Source organism: Ursus americanus, chromosome 33 (assembly GCF_024610735.1).
Source record: "Ursus americanus isolate L20-20 chromosome 33, mUrsAme1.1.p, whole genome shotgun sequence".
NCBI lineage: Eukaryota > Metazoa > Chordata > Mammalia > Carnivora > Ursidae > Ursus > Ursus americanus.
The window spans coordinates 23,732,855-23,749,664 of NC_142159.1; the positions used below are offsets into that span (position 1 = coordinate 23,732,855).

The 16,810-nt window shown below is 57.0% G+C and overlaps 1 protein-coding gene across 9 annotated transcripts in view; it reads left to right on the forward strand.

Moving 5' to 3' along the window:
- Positions 1–16,810, forward strand: part of CTNNBIP1 (catenin beta interacting protein 1) — a 47,069-nt gene that overhangs the window by 19,600 nt on the left and 10,659 nt on the right. For 7 of the 9 annotated variants that reach the window (XM_045776853.2, XM_045776858.2, XM_045776859.2 and 4 more), the window contains 3 exons: positions 2,382–2,466; positions 7,090–7,208; positions 7,770–7,860. In XM_045776853.2, the coding sequence (XP_045632809.1) occupies positions 7,113–7,208; positions 7,770–7,860 (187 nt within the window). In that variant the 5' untranslated portion in view covers positions 2,382–2,466; positions 7,090–7,112. Of the gene's footprint in view, positions 1–2,381; positions 2,467–6,233; positions 6,514–7,089; positions 7,209–7,769; positions 7,861–16,810 lie in introns of those variants that run through there. The other 2 variants (XM_087858348.1, XM_087858351.1) reach the window with 2 other exon arrangements.

Genomic DNA, 16,810 nt, shown 5'->3' on the forward strand with positions numbered 1-16,810 from the left:
AGCAATCGTTCAGAGAACGTCCCTGTGCCTCCAGTGCCCTTCTTCCTCTCTGCCGGCAAACTCCTATTCATCCTTCAAGACCTAGCTCCAGGTTGCTCTCCCCGGAGCTCCTCCGCTGTGTTCTTGCAGAACTTTGCACACTCCTATTCTGCCACTTACTGCACTGGGCCCGAGCCCCCGGCCTTTCCCTGCGGCTGCTGAGCTGCTCTGGGGGAGGGGCTGGGCATGGCCACACACGCATCTGGCTCTCTGGCAGTGTTCGTGTCTTAACCCGATATATTTCTTTGGCTCGTCCTTACGTACTGTTTGTGTTGTTTTCTGTTTGCTTTGTGTAGTGTGATTTCCTCAGCCGCTTGGTGGCTTCCTGGAAGGCAGGCTTGATGTCACAGCCCCACTTTTGTATCTCCTGTTCCCTGAGCCTGACACGGGGCTGTATACCCCAAGGAAGGTGTGAATCCTGCTGGAGTCAGTGTCGCATCTACTTCAGGTTCCGGGGCCCACGGCAGTTTGCGAGGCACCTTGACATTCTTTTTCTCATTCTGGACCACTTTATAATTTGCAGGGCCCCTCATAGGGCCCCTTATTCAAAAATGATTAAGCATTTCAAGATGGTGATAGCCGAGCTCTAAACCAAGGATGGGATCTGCTAGGCCTCAGCTCATGAAGCCCGCCCTGATCTCATTGTAGCCAGTGCAGGGAGACATGGTAGAGGTCATGATTTCCTTTTTATGGTGGGCAAAATGAAGGGCCCAAAGGGCAGTGACCAAGCTCGGGGAGCACAGTTGATCGGCAACAAAGCAGAACTGAAAACAGTCCAGCTCCTGGAGCACGCTTACTGCCTTCCACTGGCTCAGGAGCCCCCAGAACTTTGAGCCTCAGTTTTCTTCTCTGTAAAATGGGGACATTGACCTGATCCTAAAAATGGCAAATAGAACAGCTGGTCACCAATCCCCGGACAGTCCCATCTGGAACAGACCTGCAGCCTTTGGATGCCTTCCCCTTAAAATCACTAATACAAGGTCCTCTCTGCTTCTTGGAAGGACCCGGGTCCTGTAGACAGTAGGAGGCTAATTGGCTGTTGTGGTAGTTGAAGAAATTAAAGACCCTCAGAAGTGGGAGGAGGCTGCCTCTTCTCATCTCTTTTTGAAGGAACGTGGGGACTTGGGTGGAAGGTTCCCCAGGGAGCCTTGGTATTTCGGTGCTTTGATATCTAGAGGAATAAAAGAGCAATTAATCGCTAAAGATGCCTGTTCCCATAGGGGCGGCTGTTCCCGCAGTCTGAGGGCAGAGGGAGTGTTCCCACAGGGGTGGGTGACGGTTCCTCCCTCCGAGGGCCACTGCTGCTTGAAGAGATGCACAGACCAGAGACCGGAGGGTTCGGTCAGCGTCCATCTGTAGGGCAGGCTTTTGAAATCTCACTTTCTCCGGGAAACACGTTTTCTTCAGGCCACCCCCCCTCCCCGGGTGAGTGAGCATCTTTCTTTGCCAAAAGATAGTGGAAGAGGGGCTTCCCAGCTGTCCTCGGTCCCGCACCTCCCGCAGAACAGGTGTCTCAAAGTGTCACCCTCAGACCTCTGTCCTCACAGCAGGGCTGAGAGTTGGGAGTCCCCCTGTAACCCGGGGCTCCGAGGTCAGTGCGCACAGCGGAGGAGGTGGCCGGGCTGGCGCGGTGGGCACCGCTCCCTGGTGCCCCCCACCTGCCTCAGTAACCTGCACGGGACCTCCGCAATGAGGTTGTGCGGCAGAGGCGAAAGAGGAGAAGACAGTGTTCTTTGATTCCTGCAAGAGGGGTGTTAGGGGCCGGGAGACGTGTGGGCAGGCGGGCAGCCTGTAAATGACCCGCAGCTGTGTTTTATGTGTGTGTGTGTGGGGGGGGTTAGTTTATGTTTACACGTCCAGCTACAGATGTTCACCAGGCACAGGACAAACAGAAATGCACATCTGAGCACACAGCAGGCGGAGCACGCGGTCCCGGCGCCTGGCTCAGGTGACGTGCAGTGGGTGGGACGCCTTCTGGTGCAGGTGCGGGACTTGCCCGTCAGCTGCCTCGAGTGACTCACTCTAGCGGCAACATCTCCCAGCTCAGCTCTCCATTGGACTTGGTGACTAACCCGAGGCAGGAGGGTGTGTGGTGACCTGCTTTAGCCGGAAACGACAGGCGAGCCTAGCTGCAGTCAGCACCTGATCCCAGAGGTGTTGGTGCAGGTTCCCCGGGCCGGCCAGACACACAGGTATTTCCAGACCGCGGCAGAGCCCGTTGCCACGAGCTTCCCACCAGTGTGGTGGGTCCATGGGCGTGGGCCGTGTGCTCTAGCTTCGACTCCCGTAGCCCCGCGGGCCGTCCCGGCTCCTCCCATGACCCGTGTTCTGTGTTTCCACAGGGCCCCACCTTCCTATTTCTCCCCGGCCACAGCCCGCCCATCACAGTCGAGCAGCTGTTTCCCTGAAGTTAATTTCCAGAGGCAGGTAAGGACCCCTGGGGAAGGACTCTGGTAGCAGGCCGTAGGGCAGTGCTGGGGAGCGGGCCTTGGGTTTGGGCTGCGGGGCTCGAATGCAAAGGGAGCTCCTCTCGCTTCCTTCTCCCACCGTGCCCGATACTGCTCATAGTCACCTGCCCGTCAGTGCCATGGCACTGCTCTTTGCTTTTAGGCTAAGATGTGTGCAGTGTCTGAATTAATATTTTGTGTAAGTTCTGTGAATCACACAATTATAGAACGTTGTTTTACATTGCATACATGTAAACGTACCTTTTTAAATGTAAGCGTTTAAAATATATCACAACTTTAAAAAAAATGGGTAGAACGAAGACAAGTGTGGGGACCCACAGAGCAGAGGTGGGTTGTGTGGGTAAAGGACACCCCCGTTGTCTTGCCCCAGCTTGAAGTGACTCACTGTTTTCCAAGCAGGTGTAAGACCACCCCGGGTGTAAATGTATATTCCAGTTTTATAAATGTGGGTATTCAAACAGCATGAGCTTCAAGTTTCTACATAAGGATGCACGCAGGTGGCTGTGTTTGTGTGCAGGGCCATTCGTGCCCATCAGAAGGAGGCCAGTTTTCAACGCTGTTTATCAGAATGGCCTGATTGCTGCATGGAACACTTGGCTGTCCTGCTCTGGGGTTCCTTCTGAGCCGAGGTTCTTCTGAAGTGACGGCCGCTGCTTCAAGCTGGAGACCGTGTGCTGGGAGAGGCTGGGTTCCTGCAGGGCAGGGCAGGAGCGTGCTATCTCACGTGTGAGCTCGATGTCTCCCACGGACTGCAGTGTGGCCTCTTAGGCCACGGGCCACCTTGTCACTTTGTATGGATCCCTCCTAGTGGTTGGGATCCCCGTGCCAATCAGCCTTCCTCCCACAGAGATGCGGGCTCAGAACCAACAGGAACGAAGGGGGTGTGCTGGGGAATATGTCTGTACCTTGGTTTCCCTTAATCACATCGGTCCCTATCAGATGTAAGTTTCTGGACTTATACCCATGTCTGTAGCCACGGGCCTCTGCCCTCACCATTTCATTTGGGTAGCTGATGGTTTCCTGTTTCCGTTTTCCATTTTCTGGCTCATCTACATTTTCCCTAGTTAGCTCCCACAGTGGTGGCTAGGAGAGGGAGCAGGTCTGTCTCTGACTTGGGCAGTTAACATCGAGACATTTTCTCAGGACTTAGAATGGAAGTACCGCCTTTCTAGATGATGGGATGTTTCCAGAGCAGCTGGGAGACCATAACTGAGAACGGCTTGTCACCTTTGCCTCACGGCTCAGGACTGCACAACTATTTTGTCCAAATTACTTGCAGTTTGGACTTACGTAATTCAGACCCATTTCACTGGAGCCCAGTTCCTCATCCCTACAGGGGAGGATGAGGGTTTTCTAGTGAAGTTAATCTGACGCTTGTGAGAATGGTGATGGAAATCGAATAGCATGTTTGCTGGGATAGGCACCGAACCCAAGAATGCTTTAGTAGACTTGCCGCCTGTCAGCGACTGTCGCGTGTGTGTTGTTTGGGTGATTATGATTTACTCTCTTCAGTTACTAATTTTCTTCACGTGGACACCCCCGCTGCAGATTCTGTTTAGGACAGAACCCTGTAAAGCAGTCATGATGTCCTCCTCTGTTTTGGATTGAAGTGTGAAGGGCGGGCGCGTGTGCTCGTGGCTGCTACTTTCTGCCCCAGACCCAGCCCTGGGCGTTTCCCCTAGCAGGCAGAAGGGCAGAACAGCTCCCGTAGAGCTCGAAGAATACTAGAAAGCCAGAATTTTTAGAAATGATGACTCTTCCTCAAAGCAAGAACAGACAGTTTAAGAAACTGTTTCTGCCAAGGAAGCTGAAGTGGGAGTAACCTGGCCCCAAACACCCACTCAAGCCCCATGACACCTGAGGCCCATAGCTGGGTGGCGTTTACCCCCCACCCCCCGTAATCACAGTTTGAGTGTGGGAGGTCCCCCGGACACCGAGGCTCCAGTGGAGGACAATGGGATGACATCCATCTGTACGTGATGCCAGGATTGCTGGACAGAGCAAATTCTGTAAAATAGACCATGTAGAGATTCACACACACCCACGCTCATGGTCACGCTCACACACTTCTGCAGTTCTGAGCCCACGTCTCTGGTTGGAGGAAGCTTGGCTGGTCAGGGACGGACAGTGAGGAAGGGGTCCCCAACCCCTGGGAAGCCAGGACCCCTAGGTCCTGGGATATGCAGCATGACCAGATACGTATCCTTGCCCGAGTGGGGCCGGCCCCTGGATGATGACTAGATCTCGCTGTGGGAACTGGGGCTGGGGTGTGCTTTGTGACATAGGATCAGAATAGGGGCTTGAACCAGATGGGCCTGTTGGGGAGTTGGGGTGGGGGTAGGCGGGGAATCTTGCTGGAATTCTGGTTCTTTTGTGTGTGGTGACACCTAGTGGCAGGTCACCACCGGTCTTCGATGCTGTCTTTCACAAGGAGAGGGCAAACTGACTGTTTAGCCCTTGGACACAGGACGGGGGTGGAAGATTTTTACTCCCCGAAGCCCTGACTCCCAGTTTGAAGGCTTTGTGGAGTGTGTCAGAAGTCCTCTGGGGAACAGGACAGCCCACGGCACTCCACCCGCTTGAACGGGAGCCCTCTGCCACGGCTCAGCTTGGTTATGGAGCCTGGATTAGGCACTTCGGTCAGTTTCAACACGGCGACATTTGGCCCTAAATCAGTGTGGATACTGTAGAAGGGAGAAGCTTAGACCCCACAGACCGTCCTGATTTTCTACTCAGCCAGCCGGCGGTATCTGTTAAGGGCCTCCCAGGCACAGTGCTGGGCTGTGGAGGATGGGGTGAGCTAAGCGGGCCCTGGCCCTCTAGTCGAGCAGGGGAGAAATGATAAGCAAGTACTCCAGCAAGACCCTCTCAGAAAATTGGGATGAGCCTGGGCTATGTGACCCAGAGGATGTAAGGGTTGGGGGGACACAGAACCTGCTTCAGTTAATGCTGTCAGGAAAGGTTCCTTGGGAAGCCATCTTTAAGCAAGTCAAAGGATGAAAAGAAGCCAGCCCGGGCTCAGGGGACACCCAGTGCAAAGGCTGCTGGGGGAAAGATCTTCTTGGTATGTTCTAGAAATAGACCGGGGTCAGGAAGGCAGGACGCGAGGGGAGGCGTGAGAAGGAGGCAGGGCCGCCCGTGCAGGCCTCGTGGGTACTCGCGTGGCTTAGTGGAGTGGAAGGAAGTGAGGAGGGGCTCCATGTGAGAAGTGACGTCCCACAACAGGGCTCTCCCACTCAGTGGTACTGGGGAGTTAGTGTTGTCCACTGGGCATGGCGGGGCTGCCTCCCATCAGTGGCCCTCTGGAGGTGGCTTACCCGTCTTTCCTGGTTATCAGTGTTCATTAGGTTTTTTTCTGAGCCCAGAGGAGGTGGCAGGTGAGAAGATGGTACAATAGGGAGTCTGGGGGGGAAAGAATGTGGGGGGAAGGAAGGCCCCAGAAGGAGACATGCTACATCCAGTATACAGCTCTACGTAAGCCCCAGCTTGCCAGCTTTTTAGCCCATCGTGTGGACTTTTAGGGCCAGAGCCCCTGTGAGCTTATGGGGACTGAGCAGTTGACAGGGACCTCCAGGGAGGCTGGTGCCCAGGGCTCTGGCACATTTCTGAGTCCACCCTCTGCACAGAGAGCAGGCCGGCCTGGGAGAGCCTGCTGGTCCAGGGCTTGCTGGCCCCTGGATGGACGGCATGAGGAGTGTCCTTGGCTCACGAGCCAGGTTCCCTTGGTCTCCAAGTGCAGCTCCTTGGCGCCAGGGCTGCCGAGGCTCCACCCCCACCAGCTGCTGCGTTATTTCTGACTCATCCAGGAGTTACAAGTGTGTAACCCAAACCCCTCCACGCCCGGCTTCCTCTCAGCCGGCTCCTCCTAGAGGGGGGAAACCCTGGGACTTCTCTCCTGGGACCTTTGTGCAGGTCGGGTCCTTGCTGTCCCTGGACACAGCTGCTGCCTGCAGGCGCTGCCCTCTGACGAGGGGTGGGCGTGTGAGGGTGACGGCAGTGAGCTCAGGTAGGTATCTGTGCCCCATAGCCCGGGCCTGCCTGACCCCATCGAGGGACTCCTTGGAGCCCAGCCCAGGTGCCGGCCTCTTGAAGTCGTCAGGGGCTTTTGCGGAGGGGGCTGCCCTAGTGTTCGGGGCTGGGTCCCGATCTCACGGTATCTCCAGCCAGAGGCGCCGGCTGGCTGCCTCTGGTCGTGTCACTTTTGCTCCTTGTGGAAGTTGCACAAGGGGCACTTTGGGCTTCATTCAGCACATCTCCTGTGGCTCATCTCAGGGTTCTTGCTGAGGGGGTGGCTGGAAGGTTGAGCTGGCCAGAAGTCCTGGGTCAGCTCAGTGTCCCTGGGCCCGACAGCTCCTCGCAGAGGGTGCTGGCCGCCAGCGCCGCTCCAGGATCGAGCCGCTCAGTCTGGCTGTCTGGGGCCAGGAGGGGTGAGGGAGGAACGTGCAACTCGCCAGCTGCTCTGGGCTCTCAGAAGCGAGACCCTGAAGCCCTGCGGGCTGCCTGGCAGCTCCTGCCGAGCCCCCGTCTGAGTCTGGTGTGTCTCGTTCTGACCCCCACTTCAGTGCTTCTCCTTACCCTACAGGAGTCCCTAGGGCTGGCCAGGGAATGAACCGCGAGGGGGCTCCCGGGAAGAGTCCGGAAGAGATGTACATTCAGCAGAAGGTCCGAGTGCTGCTCATGCTGAGGAAGATGGGATCAAATGTGAGTGCCTTCAGGGTGCCGAGCCACGGGTCCCCCAGGGAGGGTGCAGAGCAGAGAGCGGCAGCCACCTCCTGTGACAGCCCTGCTCTGGGAAGGGGGGTGCTGGCTTTGTGGTTCGGCCAATTCATGTCACTCAGAGCCCTGCCCGTCCGTTCCGGGGGGACTGCTGGGGTGGTCTTCCCATCCCTGTGCTGAGCTTGGGCCCGGGGTGGGGGCAGGGCGGTGAGCCCCTATAGGCCCTGGACTTACTCTCCTCCCGTCTCCCCAGGAGCTGTCCGAGGGGCGCTGGGCAGGATGGGCCCTGAGAGGGTAGCATTATTCAGCAAGAAAGGGATGGGCTCCCTGGGCAGGCCCCGTGCTCCTCGGAACCCAGTCTCAGATTGGATCTGAGCGGCAAGGCCTGTGGGACCATGGGCCAGGCTTCAGGGTGGGGGGAGGGGGTGCTCGCTCTGGAACTGAAGGGTCAGGACTCAGGGACGGGATGCCAGGGGTAAGAGGAGGAGGTACCTTTGGGGAGCCCGTGCGTGGCGCCCCTCACCCGTGGCTGTCTCCCCCTTGCAGCTGACGGCCAGTGAGGAGGAGTTCCTGCGCACGTATGCGGGGGTAGTCAGCAGCCAGCTCAGCCAGCTCCCCCAGCACTCCATCGACCAGGGTGAGTCCCAGCCGGGCGCCCAGCCGCGCCCTTCCTGGAGGCACTAAGTTGTGGTTCCTGGGGCGGACCAGGAGGGGTGTAGCCGCCTCCCATCCATAGAACTCAGTCCCAGGCCTGGGCCCATCTCTTTCCCCAGGTGGGAGCCGAGGACCCCATCAGGTAATGTTGGGAATCCCCCTTTTTAAGCCTGGAGAAGGCGAGAGATAGAGGCATTGGGGAGCCCCTGTGACTGCAGAGGCTCTGGTTTTTGCATTTCCTGTTTTTGGCTTGATCCCCGCCCACCCAGCACCCGGTGCAGGAAGACCACCCTCGTGGGCTAGACCTGTCCTGGGCACCAGCCGTGCAGGTGCTACCCAGGCCAGAGGCTCCAAGGGCTCTGCATGCCTGAGGGCTCCATCTGCCCGGGGGAGTCATTTCCATTCTGGTGCCCTTACCCGATCATGATAATGGTGGCGGGTGACACTAGGGTATTTATTGTCTAGCAGGCACCTGCTGAGTCCCGGACACACATCATTTCATTTAATCGTAGAGCGGAACCGGTGGTATTACTTGCACTTCACAGGCAAGGAAATGGGTTCAGCAGCAGTAAGGGGTCGCCCTGGTCGTATAGCCCGTCACCAGAGGGCTCAGGATGCACAACCTGCTGCCCGGCTCCAGGGCAGGGCTCGACGCGGTCTGTCCTGGAGCAGCAGGAGGCTGGGCACTTATGGGCTTTCCCATCCTGGAAGGCTTACTCTGACCCTGGAGCCCGCAGTGTCCTCACCAGCACATCCATCTAGTCCTTTCCTTTTATTTTTCTCCTCGTTGGCATTATCGGCCATGAAACCGTGCGGCCTGGCCTGCGGGGCATCCGATGTGAGCTGGCCCCCATCATCGGAGCACCGAGGGGCGTGTGGCTGATCCGTGGGGCCCAGGAGGAGAGCAGGTGTAGCACTCGAGGCCGCTTGTCTTGAAGCTGTCCTTGCTCTCCTGGAGATCACAGGCCTCAGCCCTGGCGCAGGGCCCGGCTCCCTAGCTCTGACGCCAGCTGTCACCTGGCCTGTGCACCCCACTCAGCAGAAACGTACAGGGCGTCCCCGTGGCTCCGGCAGCTCCCGGGACAGGCACTCGCCAAGCACAGCCTGCCTGGGTCACGCTCCTGCCGCAGCCTGTTCTGTACCGACGGTACTGCCAGGGGTGGAGTCCGCCCCTCCTGGGGTTTTGTTTCCGGGAGAGACCCTTTCTCATCCACGGCTGGTCTGGGTTTCCAGCACGGGCCCCCCCTCACTCCCCAGGCTCCTGAACCATATCTCCCTGAAACCCTCAAGCCCCTGTGTCCCTAGAACATCGCTTTTTCTCCCACCCCAATTTTAAGTCACTGAATTAACCAGAATTGGGGCTGGGTGATAAGGATGCCTCTAGTAGGGTGCTCTTAAAGGAAAAAATCAGTAAGTTGTAGAACTGTATGTCATTGTGGAAAACACCCCCACAAACACACACACACTCACACATGTATGTGTATAGGAAAACAAGCTGAAAGAACATAGACCAGGCTGTTAATAGGAAATTTTAATAGAGGGTAGAACTATATAAGGGACTTTAACTTTCCAAGTCACATGTTTTTGAAAAACTAGTATTTTTACATTGCACATGCATTTCTTTTGTAATAAGGGGAAGTTTAAAAAAGCATTAAGAGACCTCTGTCTCTCACCTAGCTAAACCAGCAGTTGAGAATAAAAATGAACTGTGTGGAGTTAAGGTCATGATAACCTCACCTGGCCTGAAACTGCTGAGCAGTCAGAAGTAAGCCGTGGGCATGTGGGTGTGGCCCCAGAATCTGGGCCTTCCTAGTTGTGGGGTGTCCATAGGACAGCCAGGCAGGCCTCAGATACATCTCCCCAGGGAGCAGGCTTCTGGAGCTGCACCAGGACCCAGCTGGTGGCTGGTGTGGTTCCCTGCTGTTGGGGCACCCTGCCTGCTACCCCGGGTCCCCACAGTCACCCCCGAGCTGAACCACGCAGGAAGACACGCTGCCGCAGAAAGTCCTGAGGATTCCTGTGAACTGAGTAGGAGGCGAATGGGCAGCCGTGTGTGGAAGACCTTTACGATCTTGGCATTATTTTTGTGTGCGTAAGGACCCTACAGACAAATGCACAAATGCACAAATGCACAACAAAACAGCAATCAGTAAGTCTGTCCCGTTCTGGGGGTACAACCCCGAGAACAGGACCCTGCGTCTCTGCCCATACTGTGGGGCCAAATGGGGCTTGGCTAACTTCCTAGCCTGCCCACCTTATCTGTTGGCAGGACCTGTTAGCTGATGCCACAGGGATGCTGCTGGCAGGGATTCGGGTGCTGTCCAAGTGGTAAAAGTCCCGGATCATTGCTTCCAGTGCGTGGGATCCCAGCATAAGAGACCCCCCCCCCCCAAAGGCCTAAGAGCAGTCAGCGTGGTGCGTGACAGTCTGGCAGAAATCTGGTGTGAGCACCTCCTGCCACGAGGTGGCACTGTGTCTCAGCAAATGCCCAGCACTGTCCTCTGCAAGAGACAGAACAGCCTCCTTGAGCTCCCCTCAGTGGGGTCCTGAGACCAGCCACCAACAGGACAGAGCTTGGCATTGGTCTGCCATCATTAGACTCACACACGCTTCCCCTCTGTGGCTGGAGGGGTCTGGTACAAGGAGCGCTGCTGGCCCTCCCTAGCCCCAGGGAGGAGAGGGGGCTGGGCATCCCTCGCCCCACGCCCAGGCCTCCCGGTCTTCCCTCAGTGAAGTGTGATCCTGTACTGTATCTGCTGGGTCCGGGCAGGTGCCAGACACCGTGCTGCATGGGCCTGCACCATAGGGGCTCCCTAACCAGCACTGAGCCTTGGGCCTGCCTGGCCTCTGTTGGGCCGAGACCTCCCATGATGGCCTCTTTCTGGAAGCCCTCCTTCCCCTCCCTTGTCCTCTGTGATACACCTCTCTCACCTCTCTCTCTGTCTCTCCATCCCCCGCAGCTCATCTTCTGCCCCCTCTGCTCACTGTCCTTGAGCGCTCCTTTTCCCACACCACACTGATGCTTTCCATGTTCTGCCCTCCCTTCTGTCACACCTTCCCCTGGGGGGGTCTCACCGGCCCTGGTCGACGTCCTCCAAAAACACCCTCAGCCCAGACCCTCTCCTGACCCGCCAGAACTTTACATTCCCCTCCCTCCCCACCATCTTGCCACAGACAACCCACACTCAGATCCAGATTCTGGATCTACCCCCACGAACCTATTCTTCTGCCTGTATTCTCAGTGGCGGATGTACCACCAAATGCCCAGTGCGCCGGGCACTCCTCTTTGAAGACCCGAGTGTCTAGTAAGTTACCAAGCCCTTGTGATCCTTCTGCCCCAGTGCTCCTCAGATCCGCCCTGTCTCCATCTTGGTTCGAAGCCTCATTTTGTCCAGAGCCATATTCATTTTTGTCTTGACCCCTGCAGACGGTTCTGGCATCTTGACTTCCCACCACGCCCCTCCAGTGCACTTCCTACCCTTACCTCAGCAGGTCTTTCCCCTACTTAAAATCTTTCAGTGGCTCCTTACTGCCTTGCGATTGAAATCCAGCCCCCTTGCGTGATAAGCAAGACCCCCTGCCACGGTGACTTCATGCACCGTGAACAGCCATAGCGAATGGCTTTCAGTTCCTGTCTCGGGCTGGCTGGCCGTTGTGCCTTTGCATTTGCATGTGGGCTGCCGGGAGCTCAGCCCTGACCCCCAACCTTCCCCTACCTCTCGCAGGCTGGGCCAGGCCCTCCTGTGATTACCATCACACATGTGCACCCCACCTGTGCTTCTCCCCACACCGTCTCCCGGTCCGTCTCTTGAGCAACTCTGAGCCCCTTCAGCTTGGGACTGTGGCTTTCCCCCTTTGTATTTCTGGGGCTGGGCCCCCATAAGCCCCAGGGCATGCTTGGACAAATGAATGGACCAGGCTGTGGGCCTGAGGGCCCACTGTCTCCCAGAAAGGCAAGAACATGGAGCCAATTCTCTGAGCACTGTCTCCTACTCCCCGGGGGTGGCCAAGCAGACCCGACAGCCAGGTAGGGCTGACTCTGAGCCAGAGGAGATCAGTACCGCTCTGGGAAGGTCGCAGTGCTGAGAAAGCCAGCTGGAAGCGTGGGGGGTCGAGAGCTGTAGCTTCCAAAAAGCAGGCTCGACAGAATGCTGAGTTCATTCCTTTCTTATCGCTGGTGCTACTCTCTCCATAACACATATTGATCTTTTTTCCTGGTTATAAAATAATGCACAGTCATTGTAGAAAGCGGGGGAAGGGAGAAGCAGCAGAAAAGCTGGAAGGATTGAATCCGACCACAAGGCTGCAAGCTCTATCACCTCCTGCTCAAGTTCCCATCAGCCTTTTAAAAATAGGCTCGTATCGGGCACCTGGGTGGCTCAGTCGGTTAAGCGTCTGCCTTGGGCTCAGGTCATGATCCCAGGGTCCTGGGATCGAGCCTCACATCGGTGTCTTTGCTCAGCGGGGAGTCTGCTTCTCCCCCTGCTTGTGCGCTTGCTTTCGCACTTGCGCTCTCTCTCTGACAAATAAAATCTTAAAAAAAAAAAATAGGCGTGTATTTACATCATAAATTTGGGACCATACAGTATGAACATTTTAATATCCATTTTAACATCCACGTTTCACTTATGATAATTGTATAGTATTTTCTAAAATATTTTGTGTATTTATTTGAGATAGAGAGCCTTAGAGAGAGCACGAGCAGGGGGCCGAGGGGGAGGGAGAAACAGGCTTGCTGCTGAGCAGGGAGCCCGATGCGGGCCTTGAACTCAGGACCCTGGGATCATGACCAGAGCCGAAGGCAGACGCTTCACCGACTAAGCCATCCAGGCACCCCAATAATTTTATAGTATTTTCAAACAATTTTCAGGAAAACATTTTAGCGATCGCATGACGTGCGGCCAGCTGGCTGTGGTATAGTTCGTTGACCAATCCTTTCCCATTGGGTTTTTCTTTCTCATTTTTGCTACTAATTACAGTGACAGCAAACATTGGTTGAGCTCCTACTGTGTGCCGGCTTCGTTGTCAAGCCGCACACAGGAGTGACCCCGGTGAGTCCCCGCGGCAGTCCTGTGAGACAGGTGCCGTCGCGGCCCCACCTTCGAGAGGAGAAGACAGGCCTGGAGAGGGTTAGTCGGCGCTGGGCCGCAGAGCCACGAGGGCAGGTGGGCGCGGAGCACCCATCCTCACACTTCAGCACTTCTTTTAAGATGAATTCTAGGAGTAGCTTTCAGGTCCTGTGCGTGTTTGAGCAGGGCTGTTTTATCTGAGGAACAGGCGTGATTTAGGCGATAATGTATTTCAGGAAGGTGCAGAAAACATTTGGAGTTTGTCGCTGCCTTTTAATCCCAGGCCCTTCACCCGAGGTGCCTTTGAATGTGCTGGTTCTCTGAGCGCTCTGTTGAGGGGATGGGACGCCCAGCGAGGGCCAGGCCCCGGCCCCCACTGGCACTCTGCCAAGCCTCCCTGTGACAAGGTGTCTACAGAACTCTCGTCCTTGTGCGGTGCCGTGGATAGGCGCTTGTCCGGTCTAGACGGGGCCCATTTTGTGAAGGAAGCTTCTGTCCCTTCCCTGCCCCGGGGCCTCCCAGGACATCCCTTGGTCGGCCGCCGCCCCCCCCCTTGGCCGTGGGAGCCACAGTGCTGGCGCGGCCGCCGCTCAGGGCTGTTCCAGCCTCTGTCTGATCACACTCTTTCTCCAAGAGACTTTCCAGGGAAGGTCCCCAGCCTGAGCCAGCTGGGCTGTCCCAGGGCTCTTCTGGCTTTCCCCCCTGGAAGCCAGAGCTGCTGCTCAGGGTATGCCGCCAGAGAGCCTCAAATAGGTCATTTGGTCTCAGGGTTACACTGGGAACCTTGTTAAAATAGTTGTGGTCACAGGCAAACCCGCAGGAAGCCAGCGACTCCGGGGGAGGGCCTGCCACCACGCGGGCTTCACGGTTGACCAAGGGAGTGCCCTCCTCCACTCATGCCCCCCTTTGTGGCCCTCTCAGTGCCCCTGGTGAGGTGCTGGCATCACAGGCCCCATTCCCAGCCAGCTTCTTCCTGGAGCGCTCTCCCCCCCCCCCGCCCGTGGCTTCAGCTCTTTCACTGCCTCCACGGAGCCCTCTCGGACTCCTTCCGGGGTCAGCCCGTGCCCCTCCTTTCGCTCTGCAGCTCCCTGTGACCGTTCTTGCAGTGTAGCTGCTGTGCCCTTTGGGACCCAAAGCTGTGCTGTGTTCTCAGTGACACACTCAGCCCCTAGGCCAGCTTCTGGCCCTGAGCTAGGGTTTCCTGAATACTTGCACAGACCGGGCCTCCGGGAGGTGAGTCCTGTAAGAGCGGGGACCGTCTGCTGGGGGTTCTGTGTCCTCTCGTCCCCCAGGTGGGGCTCCAAGGCTTTTCCCAGAGGCTCCCAGCAACGACAAACTCTGGACTGAAATGGCAGTCAGGCCTCGGGAGAATTCCAGTCTATGGGGCAGGAAGATGATTTTTTTTTTTAACTTTAATCAACACTTAGATGAGAATTACCTGTAACCTAGTAATAATAAAAGTGAACCAAAAAGATCATAAACATTGAATCAGACTGAAAAGTCAATCAGAAGGATTGGGTACGTGATAACCCAGGTCACAGGAAAAGAAAAAAGCATCCCAAGACCGGGTCAGGGGTGTGCTGAAATGCAGGGCCGGTTGCCCCTTCCAGCCTCTGGTCCTGGCCTGGGAAGGGCTGCTTTGACCCTTCTTTACCCAGCCTAGTGGGTTCTAGTGCATAGAGCCAGATCAAGGGCCTCAGAGTCCTCAAAGCCCTCCTGCAGGACCGCACTGACCTCCCAACACCCCATCAAAGGCAGGTCTCTGTCTTGGAGCGGGGTGTCAAGGGGCTGCTCGGTCCAGCGTGGATGGGACAGTGTTGCTCCCTTTTGGCCATCAGTCCATGGGCCGGGCATGGTGCCAGGTGACAGCCCCCGCCCTCGAGCTGCCAGTCCAGCAGGGCAGACAGACGCACGAACAAATGCACAGATCGCAGTGTGACTCATCCCGAGGGAAGGGAAGCCCACCCAGAATTGCCGGAGTCCTGATGGATGTGTGGGAATGTGAGTGGGGGGGAAATCGGAGGAAGCCTCTGGAGCCTGCCCAGCGTGAGTGTTGGGCGTCTTTGTGTCCCCCTAAGAGACGGGTGTGGGGTGGCCAGGTGGGTGGTGAGTGGCTGGGAAGGCACATGGGCTCTGGACAGAGTTCATCCTGAGGACTGCAAGGGGTCCCCACGGATCCAAAGGGGGGGATTGGCTAGGTCAGATTGTCATCCGTTTAGGGTGAGCGCTGGTGAGAGGTCACAGGACACAGGGTAAGGCAGGGCGATAGTTGGAAGGTCACAGTGACCTTCCACCACATGTGAGGCAATGCAGATATTTTTCAGAGGCAGGACGTTTAAGACCGAGGACCTGCAGGCTGTGTGAACCGGTGGGGTCAGGGTTTGAGACCCAGGGCCCAGTGGCCCAGCGCCAGAGGCACCGGATCTGAGTAGCTGTGGCGGAGAGGCAGGAAGGGGAGCTCCGAGGGGGAGTTGCCTGGGGGTGTCTGGCCGGGGTGGGAGCCAGGTCAGAGCTCAGGTTCAAGGTGGGAGCAGGTGAGGGGTATGGCCGGGGGGAGGCGGGGAGTCGAGGGAGGTCACACAGGGAGAGCAGGCAGAGTGAGGGGAGGACGGAGCCCAGTGAGCACAGCTGTGAGGGCAGTGGGGAACGTGGTGCAGCTCCGGAAGGAGGGGAGGGGCAGCAGGGTCTTTGTCAGGGTCCCCCAGGCTTGTCATGAAAGGGTCAGGGGCAACTTTACTAAAACAGTTTCTGCGGAGCCCTGGCTGGGAGCCAGATTGCCGTGGGCCTGGGATCAGTGAGGAAATGGAAGTGGGAGGAGAGGTCTCTTTCAGAATGCTGTTGGACAAGGGACATCAGCTCAGGGGTGGGGTGGGGGTCAGGGGACTGTCTGTAGCATTGAGTTCTCGGCGTACAGGCCACAGACCACGACCCCTGAATCACCGAGTGTATTTGTTAAAAATGCAGACTCCTGGGCCCCACCCCAGCTCCACTGAATCAGAATGCCTGCCAGCTGAGCCTGGGAATCTGCATTTGAAACACCCCCCCCACCCCGGGTGATTCTGATGCCCACTAGAATTTGAGAATATACCAGGGCTTTAGATGAAGACCTGGTCAGTCCTGACCCCTTACACCCAGTCCTCCCAGATTCTGTCCCTTCTGCATACAGCCAAGCTCTCTGGTCTAGGAGAGCTTACATTTTGGGGGGAACCGAAGAATTTGAGGAAAACAAGTACCTCACTGGGAAAACAAGCCCAGAGGTAGGGGGTATGTGTGTTGGGCTCAGTGGGGGTGTGGGAGGGCACGAGGTGGGTTTGAGGGAGCTTGTCTGGGACTAGAACAGAACAGGCGTACTACAACTCCAAGTTGTGACACCCCCCCCACACACACACCAGAAGTTGTTTATGATGCTTTCTGCTGCAGACGTCATCCTGGCTGGTCAGATGGGTGGGCCAGGTGGGACTTGTCACGTTTCACAGATGAGAAAATGGAGGTAGGTGTGCGGACAGGTTGCTCAGGTGGGCAGGGTCAGACCCAGGCCCAGCTGCTGGGGTGCCAGTGTCCCCTGAGGGCGCCTAAGCCCAGGGAGGCCCTCGCTGGCTGGTCAGGAAGCCCAGCGCCTCTGCCAGGATCCCGTCCCATGTCTGGTGCCGCGTGCTCACCTTCTGGCCGCCGGAGTGCCTGGTGCTGCGACTGTCAGCCTGGAGCCCAGGAGGCGCCCCCGAGCCCGGAGCCTGGTTTGGCTGCTGAGACCTTGGTGGATCTGTGGCCGCTGTCCCCATGGCAACCAGCCTCGTGCTGTCTCTAGGTAAAAGCCATCCCCTGGGAACTTGAGGCATCAGCGCTGAGATGTATCCGGCTCCGGGC